Genomic DNA, 14542 nt, shown 5'->3' on the forward strand with positions numbered 1-14542 from the left:
CAGATCGCTTGGCAGTTGACCCCTGTACTCTATCCCCTGACAAGAAGAGTAAGAGAATTTGTAGGGTGCAGAAGTAGTGATAACTTGACCTAAGGTATGTTTTTTCCAGCTATGCTATTCACATAGCTGGACTTGCGTACCCATGGTAGACTTTCTGTTACAGTGTAGACATAGGTCTAGAAAGGAACCTTATTGGTCACACGGACCGCTGACACATGAGAAAGAATGCCTCTCACATTTATAATCAGCCTCTCATCTCCAATATGCAGAAGCTTCTAGTTTTCATCTCTTTCAAAGGGTCTAAGGCAGTGGTCACCAACTGGTCAATTGCAATCAACTGGTTGATTCTGGGGAGTTTCCCAGCTGATCACAATTGGCATTCAGCAGGCTCAGACAACAAGGCAGCCCCATTTGTGTGTAAAGGAGGGAGGGTGGGCTTGAAGTCTCTACGTGCTACTCCTGCTTGCAAGCACTGCCCTCCAGAACTCATAGGAAACTGTAATCAATGGGAGTTGACAGGGGTGATGATGGCAAAGAAAGGGAGCGGCATGTACAGCCCTGCATGGATACCAATGTCTACCTGCAGATAGACATTAGTATCTGCTGATCCACAAAGCTCTGTTTCCCAGGAACTGCTGTGCACAAATGGAGAGGAGCACCGCGGCGCCACTCCTAGAGCCAGTGCCCCTGTGGCTGTGCTGCTGTACTGCCCCCAGGTCCACTGCCAGCAGGGCTGTAAGACCACAGACAGGGGGATGTGGCTGTCAGCAGGGCTGGGGGTAGTGCACTAGCACTGCCAGGAGGAGTTATCGGCACAGGGTGCTGACTCCTGGGAGGAGTGGCACAATGCTCCTCGTTGTTGGCCACAGCAGCTCCTGGGAGCAGAGCCTTGTGGATCAGCAGATACAGATGTCTATGTGCAGGTATACATTTGTACCTGAGCAGGGTTCTAGCCTGAGGCCAGAGCAGGCAGAGAGCCTCCCTCAGTTTTGCTGCATTGCCAAGGAGTTTAGGCTGAAGAGGGCTTGAATTTGTTCACTTTCTTAAAGAATGTGACTATTTCTAGGGGAGTCCAACAGGGGAATTATTTTGCTCCCAGTAAAGCATGAATAGTTGCCGTTTCCACTCAGAGTGAGTGCTTGACCTTTTACTAGACTATTGTGGAGAAGTGGAGGTGGAGGAAACAATAGAATAACCAGGGCTTAAGCATCTATCCCTGCACCTGGAACATATCTGACAGTAATAAATAAGCATTGGAAGTAGTCTGCTTGTGGACTTAGAACAAATATATGACTTCTATGCTGGTCACTTGGCTTCAGTGCATAGAAGATGATTCCAGGTTCTGATGGAGTAGCTGGTTCTGAGAAACTAAGTCCACTCAGAGGGGAAGGAGTTTGTACAATACCAGAAGTACACTGGATGAGGATCTTGGGTGTTTTGTCCATCAGACCCTCACCAGAGGGAAGACAAACTAAGACAAAATTCTATGGCTGCAAGAAAGCATTGGCTCTTAGCTAAGGGATGCCTAATTTGAAAGAAGAATATTGGTATCTTCATATTCCTCTAGGCGACCATATATTGCCAATTCACAAGACTAGCTAATTTATGCAAAAACATGTTTGTGTCACTACTCTTCTGTCCTCCCTTTGCCATCCTCTTAACATGGTTGTTAAACATACTTGTTGCACCTGGTTTTTAAATTTAGATTGTAAACTCTTTATGGCAGGTACTATTTTCTACTATACATATGCACAACTACTAGTAAAATGGAACCTTTCAGTGCTACTGTACAATAAATAATATAATTAAGTATCTTTAATACTGTGCTTTCCAACAGTTGTCATTACCCAGATAATTCTAGTTGTGACTCAGCTTGTCTATCCTGAAGTCTAGTTCTCCATCTATGTGTGTAGCTGAGAAGGAGATAAGGTTTCTTTTTCACCACATATGGTTCTGCAAGAGTTTGTTGCTATGCCTCAGTTTCTGTCACTCTACAAGCAATTATAGGAACACTTTTTGCCTGTGCTGAAAGGCAGGAAAGCACTGCAGACTGCTCTTATTTTCTAGAGGTAAATTGGTAAAGTGTTTTTCTAATAGTCTCAGAATGCTAGACCTCCATTCTATCTAATACCTATTTTTCCCTTCCTCCCATCTCCTCCCCTTTTCCTATTAATTTAGATATTTTCCTATTTTATTACTGCTACCCCCACTGCAATGTTATATCTAGAAAGGATATAGAAGATATATCTAGTATATAGAAAGGATGTTAAATTGCGATTAATCAGATAACAAGTACTGCAGTTGATGCAACAGGGTTAGCTCTTGAAGGCGGTGTGAGCTGGGACTAAGCAGTCCTGGCTCGCGCCGGACCCGGGAGCTAACACTGCTGTGGCTCTGCCTTTTAAAATGTAGCAAGAGCTGCTGGGCTCTTACTATATTTAAAAAAAGACAGAGCCATAGTGCCTATGTCTCCCCAGTCTTCACCTCCCACACTGTGGCGATGGTGCTCGGGAGAAACAGCTTTTAAGGCAGCTCCCCCCAGCACTGGCTCCTGTTCCCACCCCTTGCAACCTCTAACACAGAGTCAGCAAGGGGGGGGCGTGAATGTGAGTAGACTATTTTCTACTCTTTTACATTCCTAGTATCTAGTATTGTCTGATTTTGTATGGGATAGTCTCGCTGCTGTGACAGGTTATAAAATGTCACAGATTACTGAGATCTTCTGAAATATTCGGAAACATACACAAGTTAAGGGTTTGGGGCTTTTTTTTGTATTTTTCACCGTTAATGGGGGACAAAACCCACCAAAACCCCCATAAAACCCTACCACTGAGATTAGCAGCCGTGTGCAGCCTTGTGGGCCAACAGAGGAATCCCAACCAGACTGACTTATGAGCAAGTCAGAGGAGCCAGAAGGGAGACTTACTTCAGGTGTATATATAGAGACACAAATAATTTGATCACTAACATACATGTAAGAGGTGTTATGATCCTAAAGTTCTAAAATCTGGAATTTCTTGCAGTTCACATTCTGAGATGAAAGTTTAATGAATTATGCTACAATCAAATAATCCCTATTTTCCTGTAATACCGTGCTCAGGGTTGTCTCCTTGTTCCCTGTATGTTAGTGTGTTTTAGACTGTGTCTCACTAGCCTTACTGTTTCTTCTCACTGTTGTAACAAGCACAAGGTTAGCACAAATGACAGGTTATTTTTCCCATTACTTAAATCTAACATCAAAAGTAAGTTTTAAGCATATGCACACCAAAAAAACACTACTGAGAATTTTTACAAAGATATATATACACACACAAGGAAAACCACGTATGTATACAGTATAGGTAAGAAACTTAAAATCACTAACTGGAGTAATAACTAGTCTTTACCCTACGTATCATTCTAATATCTTATAAATGGCTACAGGCAGAGGCACGGGGAAAACTGGTGAGGGCCTCTGGATTTACTTGAAATGTATCTGGGAAATTTCAAGTATCACCTTTCTTTCAGCTTTTCAGATACTTTCCAAAGGTAGGATATTTATTAATTATTCATGAAGTTCCTGCTTTTCTTAAAAAAAATCATTTTTACCATACACTGAGTCAGAGTCACTGCAGCCTCCTGATGCATTTTCCTGCTTCAAATTATATTTGGGAACTGACAGTATCTCTGATGAATATGCCCCTATGTGCTGCAGGGAAGATACTATGACAGATCTTCAGGTTCTATCACATCCAACTAATTTCAGATGCACACAAAGGTAAGTTCAGGGGACCTCATACAAACTGTTTTCAAAAGATTAGGACCTAAAGAGAAGTGTGCGCCAAGGTACAGATCTCTTACATGAGTGCAGAGACATAAGCCTTCATTTTTATAACCACTCGCTATTGCAGGCAAGCTTTACCTAACTGCATATTGAAATGGCTTCCTAGGCAAATTAGCTGCTGAGAGTTTCAAGGAGCTCTTAGCTTTGTGACAGACAAATGGCTCCAATAATCCCAGGAACGACTGAACTTTATACACTGCTAGTGTCTGCAGATCATAGACCTAGAATGAGCCAGTCAATGGATGGACAAACATTACTTCCCTCCTGAGAGCCACAGTTGATAACATTCACTAGTTTACTAAAAAGGTAGGGAGCTATAGCCAAACCAGAAGGCTTTGAATTGGCAATGGCAATGTTCTTCCAGTGTTGCCCAGCACATACATGAAATCAGAGATCAGCTAAAACCTGCCTAACTAGCAGGTTCTTCTGCATGTGAGGCTTCCAAATACTAAGTCAGACATACTTTACAAACAAAAAACCCACAAAACCTAAACGCATACAAGATTTCTACATATATCTACATTACACCGCATTTTACCACAAAGACCTATTATTTGCCAGCCAAGAGACAGATTGATGGCTTAACAATGCTTAACTACTTTCTCAAGGAGAGGGGCACTTTGATACAAAGAACAACTAGGGTTGTCAGGTGTCGGGTTTTCGCCCGGACTGTCCGTTATTTAGGTCCTCCATCCGGTAAAAAAAAAACCCAGAAAATACCGGACATGTGAAATGTCCAGTATTTCCTGTTTCCCTCAGGTGGAAGCCCCGCAGGGACAATTTTCCCCTGTCACATCTGGCGGGGGGTGGGGGAGTGAGGAGCATAGGGCCATTTAAAGGCACAGCACCTTTTTTTGTGTGTGTGTGTTCAACAACTCTGGTCTCTCCCCTCCCCCTTTTTTTCCAACAGAATTTTTTTCCAGGTGGGTTGGGTTTTTGGGAAGGGTGTTTTTTGTTAAACCATCTGGCAACCCTATGAACAACTCTTCCCTGGATTTGGTATTTCAAATTTCAAAATTTACCCCTCTGGGTTACAATTCCTGTGCAAGCCAATGTCAGCTCTTGAAAGCCATAGACTAAACGCACCAGTAATCAATGAAATGTCTTAAAATACAAATTTTGTAAAAAGTAACTTATTTCTCAAACACCTCTCTCAATGGATAGATGAGAAAAACTCACATCTGGCATTTCTGTAAAGCAGAAAAGGGTCCTGCAGCTGGAAATCTAAGTCTTTAGTGATGGGCTCTGTTCGATTTTCCATGCTCAGCCTGTTCATAATGGTGAAGCCATGCCTGGGAGAAGCTGATCTGTAAATTACCAAGCAGAAATCATAGCAAGTCAAGAAAAAAAATATGAGTATCGCTTTTTTTTGTCTGACAGTGCTCCAAAATTATTATTGCAATAGACATTATTATATAAAAACCCAACTATGTTACCAGGAAGAAAAATGAACAATGGTCTTGGAGCCCGATAGAATTTTTGGTTTCTTTGTGGAATCTTTTTGCCTTTTCCAAACTCCTAAGCTCTGTATGAAAAATGAGAAAGATAACAAAGGCCAAAATGATTGTTTTTTAATATAGTCTGCAGCATCTGACTAGCATCTGCTAGTTTGAGCCCTAAAGCCTCTAGCCACAGTCCTAATTATTTGTGCATGCCCTGCATCCACAGTAAGTTTCAAGGCCATCAACGGGCAATAACTTACTAATGTAAAACTTGTCTTTAGACTACTGGTATCACAGTATTCAAGGATCAGAACTGGGCTACATTTCCCCACTGCAGCAGAAAAGCGATATTGGAAAGTATGTTGTGGGACAAAATTAACAACAAATTTTACTTTTTTCCTTTAATACATGAAGATAGTGAATTATACAAGTCACTCCAGGTGTGATTTTCAAAACTCCCTAGGCAGCATAAGAGCAGAAATCCTATTGACTTTCAGTGGAATTTCTTTGCGTAAACCACTTAGGTGCTTTTGAAAAATCTTACACTCCAACTCTACTTCCAGTGCCAATAAGAGATGTTACCTTGGAACTGAGTTTGACAATGATGGACAAGACAATGACTAAATATTTGGGATAAATGTCAAGTTCAGAAATCACCAGCGGGTGTCTCTATTAACTCCCAAGCACAGGAACCCACATTACAAGAAGGAAGAAAATGGAAAATGAAAGAAAGGGCGGAAGTAATAGAAAGAATACTTGATGGTAATAATCAGAATTGTATTTCCCTGAATCTTTTAATGTTATCCCTAACAGGTCTCATTTTTGAGATTTAGAGTACAAATCTTTTTTACAGATCACAAAAGAGGAGCAGGTGATAAATAAATCAGCTTATTTAACTGAAATGCTAGACAGTTCCACATTTCCAAAATAATGATGAAATTGGAATTATTACTACAACATCTATAGAAAGGAATTCCTCAGTTGTACCCATCCCAGTTTCCAATAGCTATGAACAAAATATTTTTATTGTGCTGAGACCTAAACTTTATAAGCCTTTTCAACATCAACTGACACTAAAATGTGAAGGGGACTACTTACTTACCATTTGTAAAGTGATCTAAAGAGAAGCCCTGTGTAGGAGTGCTAAACATTATTATTGGGGAAAACAATGCTGTAAATGAATAAAACTGGAGAACATAAAAAAATAGGGGAATCAGAGTGGACAATATTAACATTATTAAACTGTATTGCGTATGCCAGTGTATTTGGCATTTTGTGCTCAGAATTGCTAGAAGCCAAGAATCCACTGAAAATAAAATCATGTATTCTCTTCTCAAAGAAAGCAAAGGAAACAAGGGAAGGAAATGACAAAAGAATACATGATGATAACAGCCAGATTTCTACTTCTGAGTGTTTTAGCATCATCCTCAACAGGAAGCCAATATCTGACACTTAGGATAGAAACATTTAAATCAAAGAAGTTACAAATTATTACTGTAGACCAAAATTATCACTTTTTATTTTTGTAAAGCTGTCTCATTCAACAATTTTAACCATATATTGTTCAGTTTAGTTATATAATTGAATGTCATCACTCTATTTCTAACCTGTGCCTTTATTATCTGTTTAAAGAGAAGGGCTGAAAAGGGTTAACTCTTAGTGCTATGATTAAGAATATAGCAGAAGGGAGCAGAGAAGACGTAAACTACTAAACCAATGCACTACAACAAGTGAATATCCTTCCTCAACTTCCGTCTTCTCAGGACCCAGAAAAGGAAGCAGGGTGGTAGAGGGGCACCGATTCTGATAGACTAGAAGCAGGAAGCTGCAAAATTCAGGTCCTGTGCACAAGAGATTCATTTCCCTACTATGGAGTGGGCAAGGCACCTTTGATCTGCCAGACCCTGCTACAAACTACAGAAGCGGAGTCAGTTCCTTCCTCCAGCAGTAATAATTACATCATCATCTCTTACTTCATCCACTCTTGTTCTTCTCTACACAGATGAATAGAAGAGTGGGTGTGGTGAGGTGATTATACTGGCTTATGCTCCCATACTCCCTAGAAGAAGATTGGGTCCACTGTACACCTGGTCTCATGTGGTATTTAGTTCCTTCATATCCCTCTTTTCCCAATATAACCAGAGGAACCTCCTGTCTCCTCAACCCCAGTCTTTCTCCTAGCTGCATCCTCAAGAGAAAAAAATAAACAGAGGGAGGAAATCCACTTACCTGTTCAACTACCTCAGTTTAACAGCTGCAACTCTGTGTCTGCCAGCTGCTCTGTCTTCTGCCCATCACATACACAGCAGGCAAATCATGATCAACACCCCAAAACTCCAGCATATAGAGGATAAAGCTTGCTTTGAAACATACCTGTGTTATACAAAAGAGGAGACTAGATGATCTAATGGTCCCTTCTGGCCTTAAAATCCATTAAATTATTCCCCACCACCCCACACAACCTTGCCATTAATTAAGAGGTGAAAGTGAGAACCAGAAAACAAGAAATATAAAATAAAACAGAACCATGAAATTAAAACAAACTCTCAGAGCAGTTAGAAAAAAGAGCCACTGAGAATATCCAATACCTGGGTTGAAAGATACATGATTACCATGTTGTAAGTAATTTGACACCAAGGGAAATGCAAGGAAACTGCCTGAACTTTCCCCTATCCAGGAAACAATTGCAATAGTATTAAGTCTTGCCATTTCCTTAATCTGGACGAGCACTTATTTTCTTTCCCATTTAGCTTTTTTTGTTCTAAAACCTTCTAAAGGACAAATGTTACTTCCTACTTTAAATAGAACACCGTCATAATTTATCAGATTCATCCATGCTGAGATTTAAATTACATTTCCAAGCCTTATACACATGAACACATACAAGGTGATGTTGTTCTTTTCGTTGATCCCTTCCTTATATTGTCTTTGACAATTTCAAACTAACTTCTATTCCTTTTCACCTTGTAGTAAAAACAAGATTTAGAGGGGTTACTTAAGAATTCTTTTTAGCAGGCTTTTTCTACCTCCATGTATTTTATGTTCAGACACTAAAATGTAACATTCTTACCTTGTGTAAACAAACAGTGTTCCTTCCACATCAGTCTTCTCCTAAAATAAAAGAAACATACAAATAAAAACTCATAAGGTAAAGGAGAAAAAAAAAATCAATGTTTTTCACCAAACAATCACTTAGTCTCACCAGCAGACATAAGAAAAACATTGGCACGGTGGATTTAACATATTGGATCATTAATACATCAAAGACCTCAATAATAAAAGGGATTACCCTTATGAAGAAGTGGATTTACTATCATATTCATAGTCCATTTCTGATGAAGAAATTATCAGGAATTATTATTTTTGTCAACCATAAATAAGTCACTACTAGCTTCCTTTTCCCAAAGACCACCACAGTTACCTATCTCTGACTGAAATGAGGAAATAATTAAACCAAGTTTCAGAGATTTGCTATTAAGAGATTACAACTACTATAGTTCCTCTTCATCCTTTAGATGAATCAGGTCTTCTGATAAGGCATAAAAACCATCAGCACTGCATTTTTTCATTTTAGTTAAAAAAAAAAAAGAAAAGAATCTCAGAGTTGTCTTATCTATTTTTTTTCTCCTGCTATCCTGTCAGTCAGGATAACTGACAAACTGTCATTTAAAAAAAGAATTCCAGTGTCTCTCTACCTGATCTACGGGATGTCAGAAACTGCCAGTACATTTGACACAATATCTCACTCATTTAAAAAATATGTAATTTTTTCTGGCTCAGGAACAAATATTTGGGAGACAAGCTCTTTGAAATCCTTCTAGATGATAGATGCTACACAATTCTGTTTACATAAAGAGAGAATTACATTTGAAATAGGGATGTTAGATATTGTGTAATTGAATATTTGTGTAATCACACAAAACACTGTCAATTACACAATTGTTAAATAGTCCCCGGGGGCAGGGTTGGCAGCGAGCGCGCTCCTGGCCCCACTCCTGGGGGAGCCCCTTGCCACCCAGCGCTGCTGCCTCTATGGGATGCAGAACGGCCTCTGTCCACGGGGAACTCGGACTCCCCCATGGGGACAAGCTGCTTCACGGCAGCCTCCCCGATCCCCCTCCCCAATGCTGCTGCCTCTGACAAAGGCAACGGTGTGTATGTGTGTGTGGAGAAGACGGCACTATGGAGCCAACGCTAGGGGGAATTGGCTTTTAAGCTGGCTCCCTCCAGCACCGGTTCCTGCTCCCCCCACCCTTGCTGCCTCTGATACAGAGGCAGCAATGGGGGGAACTGTGAGTAGTCAACAAGATTAACCAATAAGCCTAGGCTTATCGGTTAATCGTATAGTTGACTACTTGTTTACATCCTTAATTTGAAAATAATGTTTAAACATAGTTCCCTTAAACAGTTCTGACCAGTGGTGTTTAACTCCACCAGCGTTACCCAGTCAGAAGAGTTCAAAACTGATTTAGGAAAAAAAAACAGGTAAGAACTATGTTTAAGTAAATTTTTCATATACTGCTCTATTTGTTGTACGTAAAAGGGATAGGTGAAAATCATTATTACACACTGACCAAAGGATATACAGACTGACAAAATGTTAATGACATACTCAAGATCGTTTTTTAAATATCACCTGTATTATTAATATCTTATATTTCAAATATTTATTATATTTTTCAAAATTTATTTTTTGTCAATAACTCAGCTTGGACTTTGAAAATAGAAAGGTAATCTTCACCTTCTCCTAGTATCAATTTCACTTTTTGATCCTAATGCACCAATACATTGCAGTTACGGGAGTTTTTCTTCCCCTCTCTCTCATTTTCTCTTACACTGCAGGACAATATGGAAATAAAGACAACATTGCTATTAAGTTTTGTAGGACTTTCTTTAAATTTTATATAACAGCATTTATGTCTGAGAGGTGACGTAGTCAAAAGTGTCTCTCTAAATAAACTTCTAGTCCTATAATCTGATTGCATAGGCAGATCCTGATACCAGTCACCAATGTAGAGTGCCACTGAAGACAACAGACACCTTTAGGCTACGTCTACATTGGCCCCTTTTCCGGAAGGGGCATGTTAATTTCACGAGTCGTAATAGGGAAATCTGTGGGGGATTTAAATATCCCCCGCGGCATTTAAATAAAAATGTCCTCCGCTTTTTTCCGGCTTTTAGAAAAGCCGGAAAAGAGCGTCTACACTGGCCCCGATCCTCTGGAAAAAGCGCCCTTTTCCGGAGGATCTTATTCCTACTCTGAAGTAGGAATAAGATCCTCTGGAAAAGGGCACTTTTTCCGGAGGATCGGGGCCAGTGTAGACGCTCTTTTCCGGCTTTTCTAAAAGCCGGAAAAAAGCGGCGGACATTTTTATTTAAATGCCGCGGGGGATATTTAAATCCCCCGCGGATTTCCCTATTACAACTCGTGAAATTAACATGCCCCCTCCGGAAAAGGGGCCAATGTAGACGTAGCCTTACAATACGGATGTAAGAGAGTAGTCAATTAGTTGACTACCCCATAAGCTTAAGCTTATCATGTACTTGAGTTGATTAGTTCTATAAAGAAACCACTTGCTGCCTCTATAAGTCTGGTTCCCCTCAGCATTATCTCCACTTCTCCCTGCCCACCCCCGCTGCTGTACCACGGACAGAGGCTGCTACTGGCTGGGCAGGCAGCCCTGCTCAGTTCCGGCTTGTGCCAGGACCAAACCCCACTGCGGCTCTGCAATTTAAAAGGCAGTAGGAGCCAGGCAGCTTGCCCCTACTGCGTTTTAAATTGCAGAGCCACAGCTTTCGTCCCCGACCCGGCGTGAGCAGGGACTGAGCTGGACTGCCTGCTGGGAGTCTGTACCTGTTCATGTTGGGTTGGGAACTAAACCCCGCTGTGGCTCTACAATTTAAAAACACAGTAGGAACCGGGGGGGGGGGGGGGGGGGGGAAGAGAGCCAGGATACCTGGCTCCTACTGCCTTTTAAATTGCAGAGCCGCAGTGGGGTTTGGTCCTGGCACGAGTCGGGGCTGCCTTCCCCTATCGAGTAATCAACTACTTGATTAAAATCTACTATTCAATTATTAAAATAACCTAAATGTAACATTCCTACTTTACAGGCATACTTGCACAAAGAGATTAAGGGATCACAGCAGGCTCTTACTACATTTAAAAGGGAGAGCTGCAACACTGCTGCACCTACACCTTCCCTGCTCCCTTCTCCTCCCCCTGGGCCGTGGAGACGGTGCTGGGGGAACTGGCTTTTAAGCCAGCTCCTGCTTCCCTACCCCTCACTGCCTTTGATATAGAAGCAAGGGGGGGGGGGGGGTTGAGAACATGAGTAGTTGACTCGACTACCCAATAAGCCTAGGATTACTGGGAAGTCAACTAATCAACTACTCTTTTATAACCCTAGTGTGCATTGAGTAAACTAGGATGCACCAATCAGTAGCTATTACAGTGCATTGAAATGAGTGCTTTTCTGAGGAGGAAGAGCCCTCACTCATAAGCTACCTGAGAGTGCCCATTTTATATTAGGCATGCCTACAGTGCAGTTTTGAAATGTTCAGAATTCTTAAATTGTTTACATTTCCAAATACTTAAAAAAAATATTACCATGGACACATTTCTTGCCAAAGATTAGATTGATACCAAGTTTCAAAATTCACCCGTATTTGCATTTCTTGTCCAAAACCTAATCTGTCTTAAAAAAATACACAGAACATAGGCTATTTTTTCATTATACACAACTTCCAAAAACTATTGACAAGATTTCTGTCAATTTTTCCCTAATTACTAATCTTTGGGCAGAAGAGCTGCATGGCGGGTATCAGGCAGCTGCTCTGGTCGGGGCTGGAGGAACCATGTGGCTGGCGGGCAGGCAGCTGCTCCCACCGGGGCCAGGTGGTGGGTGGGCAGGCAGCGGTTCCAGTCAGGGCTGCGTGGTGGGCAGACAGGCTGCTGGGGATCGGGGCTGCATGATGGGCTTATTAATGTTCCCATATGCAATGCTCTCCTTCTGTTTGGAGATGTTGGAATTGTAAGAATGGAAAATGATCAAGTGTAACAGAATAATAGTTATAGTAGCATGGGTTAACAAAATGACTTATTTCAAAGTGTCTGTTTGCAAGTGATTAATTTTTAAGCCTAAAACCTCTGTATAAATGGTTTTAAACCAGAGCTAACTTATGATTTTAACGGATTACTATTGCCATGAATAAACATGCTGTGCTACTAGGATAGTTTTTGTGCAGGAAACATGGAAGATCTGTTTTCAGATCCTCAGTTTTTCCCCTTTAGAAAACATTTACTACCCTTTCAAGACTTTAGTTATCCTTGCTATTGAAGTTGTTGAACATCAACATCAATAGGCTGAATACAGCTTTGTCACCGAGAAACTGAGAACCACGTGACAGTTGTAACTGTTGAAAAGCGTAGGGCTGAAAATTACAGTGAATGAGCAAACTTTGGTTTGATTTTGTAAAAACTGGATTAATCTCCTTGAACACTGTGTATTACTGAAAGTTGCTAAACATTCAGGTTTACAGCTATGTTAGTGAGATTTTCTCTTTTAAAGTCTCTTTCCTGCTCTGCTCCAGCCGGGACCCCCTAATCATTAACACTGTGTCTAAAAGTAAACTGTCCTACCAATGCCCAACCAGTGAAAATGGCTAATTAACCACAGTAAATTGGGAGAAAGGGAATTACAGATAGTTCCAAAGGAAATTTATTCAGCGCTAAAAAGAGCTAGTCCCATCATCAACAACAACAAAAAATCATAATAAACATTTCATTAATATGAATAACTGCAGATATAAAGTGACACAAAATCCAAGTTGAATCAAGAGTTTCTATAAAGCTACTAAATCTCCAAATACTTAGCAAAAGAAGGAAAGCTTGTCTGAATGAGTAGAAAACCAAAGGGTTTGACCTCCAAACTTTTCAGTTGGAGCTGGGGGAAAACTCTCTCCTTGAAGAGCACTGGGTCCATTTTACAGAAGCCCTACAAATGCATGAATTTCAGAATATATTTATAGAAAATTCATTATATGAAACATTCATCCCATGAATAAATTAGAGACACTGAAATATAGTGCAATAAAAGTTGTGCTGCAAGAAAAAGTTTTATGGGTGAAATAATGTGAAAATTAGGAAGTGTGACTGTCTACGAAGGAGCATGGTGGAAAGGGATCTAGGGGTCATAGTGGACCACAAGTTGAATATGAGTCAACAGTGTGATGCTGTTGCAAAAAAAAAAAAAAAAACCCAAATATGATTCTAGGTTGTATCAACAGGTGTGTTGTAAGCAAAACTCGTGAAGTCATTCTGCCGCTCTACTCTGCACTAGTTAGGCCTCAGCTGGAGTACTGTGTCCAGTTCTGGGCGCCACATTTCAAGAAAGATGTGGAGAAATTGGAAAGGGTACAGAGAAGAGCAACAAGAATGATTAAAGGTTTAGAGAACATGACCTATGAAGCCAGGCTTCATGAACTGGGCTTGTTTAGTTTGGAAAAAAGATTAAGGGGGGACATGATAGCGGTTTTCAAATATCTAAAAGGGTGTCACAAGGAGGAAGGAGAAAATTTGTTCCTCTTGGTTTCTGAGGACAGGACAAGGAGTAATGGGCTTAAAGTACAGCAAGGGAGGTTTAGATTGGACATTAGGAAAAAATTCCTAACTGTCAGGGTGGTCAAATATTGGAATAAATTGCCAAGGGAGGTGGTGGAATCTCCCTCTCTGGAGATATTTAAGAACAGGTTAGATAGACATCTGTCAGGGATGGTGTAGACGGAGCTTGGTCCTGCCTTGAGGGCGGGTGGCTGGACTCGATGACCTCTTGAGGTCCCTTCCAGTCCTATTATTCTATGATTCTAGTAACATTAAATATGATTCTCCTTAACCCAGCATAGTCCTCCACACAATTATTTTTGTATATTATCTGGCATGCATAAGCATAGATACCGGTATATTGAAATGACGCTGCAGAAGAGAATCTGAATTTAGGAAGATACCAAAGATTACTGGAATGGAAAAAGGAACCAGTCCTACCCCATTGAAGTTAACCAGAATTTTGCTATTGACTTCAAAGAATGCAGATTAGAGCACAAAAGTTGTGGCTTCTCCCCTTTGCAAAAAGGTTATTAAGGGTTTCTGTATCTGTTGTTAGGTAAGATATTCAAGCATGATATGATTAAGTTTGATTAAGCGAAGCCTCCACGTAAAACAAATATAATGGCTCAAAATATACCTGTATGGTTTCTTTCATCATTAGATCATCTGCTAAAC

At 40.7% G+C, this 14542-nt stretch overlaps 2 protein-coding genes across 8 annotated transcripts in view; one reads left to right on the plus strand and one right to left on the minus strand.

Moving 5' to 3' along the window:
• The window catches only part of DCP1B (decapping mRNA 1B), a 57995-nt gene that overhangs the window by 39574 nt on the left and 3879 nt on the right, over positions 1-14542 (minus strand). The window contains exons 1-4 of one of the 7 annotated variants that reach the window (XM_075896687.1): positions 10007-10105; positions 8336-8376; positions 7495-7638; positions 5003-5130 (exon numbers count right to left, since the gene is read on the minus strand). In XM_075896687.1, the coding sequence (XP_075752802.1) occupies positions 5003-5099 (97 nt within the window). In that variant the 5' untranslated portion in view covers positions 5100-5130; positions 7495-7638; positions 8336-8376; positions 10007-10105. Of the gene's footprint in view, positions 1-5002; positions 5131-7494; positions 7639-8335; positions 8377-8554; positions 8866-10006; positions 10118-14542 lie in introns of those variants that run through there. The other 6 variants (XM_075896683.1, XM_075896675.1, XM_075896691.1 and 3 more) reach the window with 6 other exon arrangements.
• The window catches only part of CACNA1C (calcium voltage-gated channel subunit alpha1 C), a 696460-nt gene that overhangs the window by 3645 nt on the left and 678273 nt on the right, over positions 1-14542 (plus strand). The gene's annotated exons all lie outside the window — the stretch shown is intronic.

Source organism: Pelodiscus sinensis, chromosome 1 (assembly GCF_049634645.1).
Source record: "Pelodiscus sinensis isolate JC-2024 chromosome 1, ASM4963464v1, whole genome shotgun sequence".
NCBI lineage: Eukaryota > Metazoa > Chordata > Testudines > Trionychidae > Pelodiscus > Pelodiscus sinensis.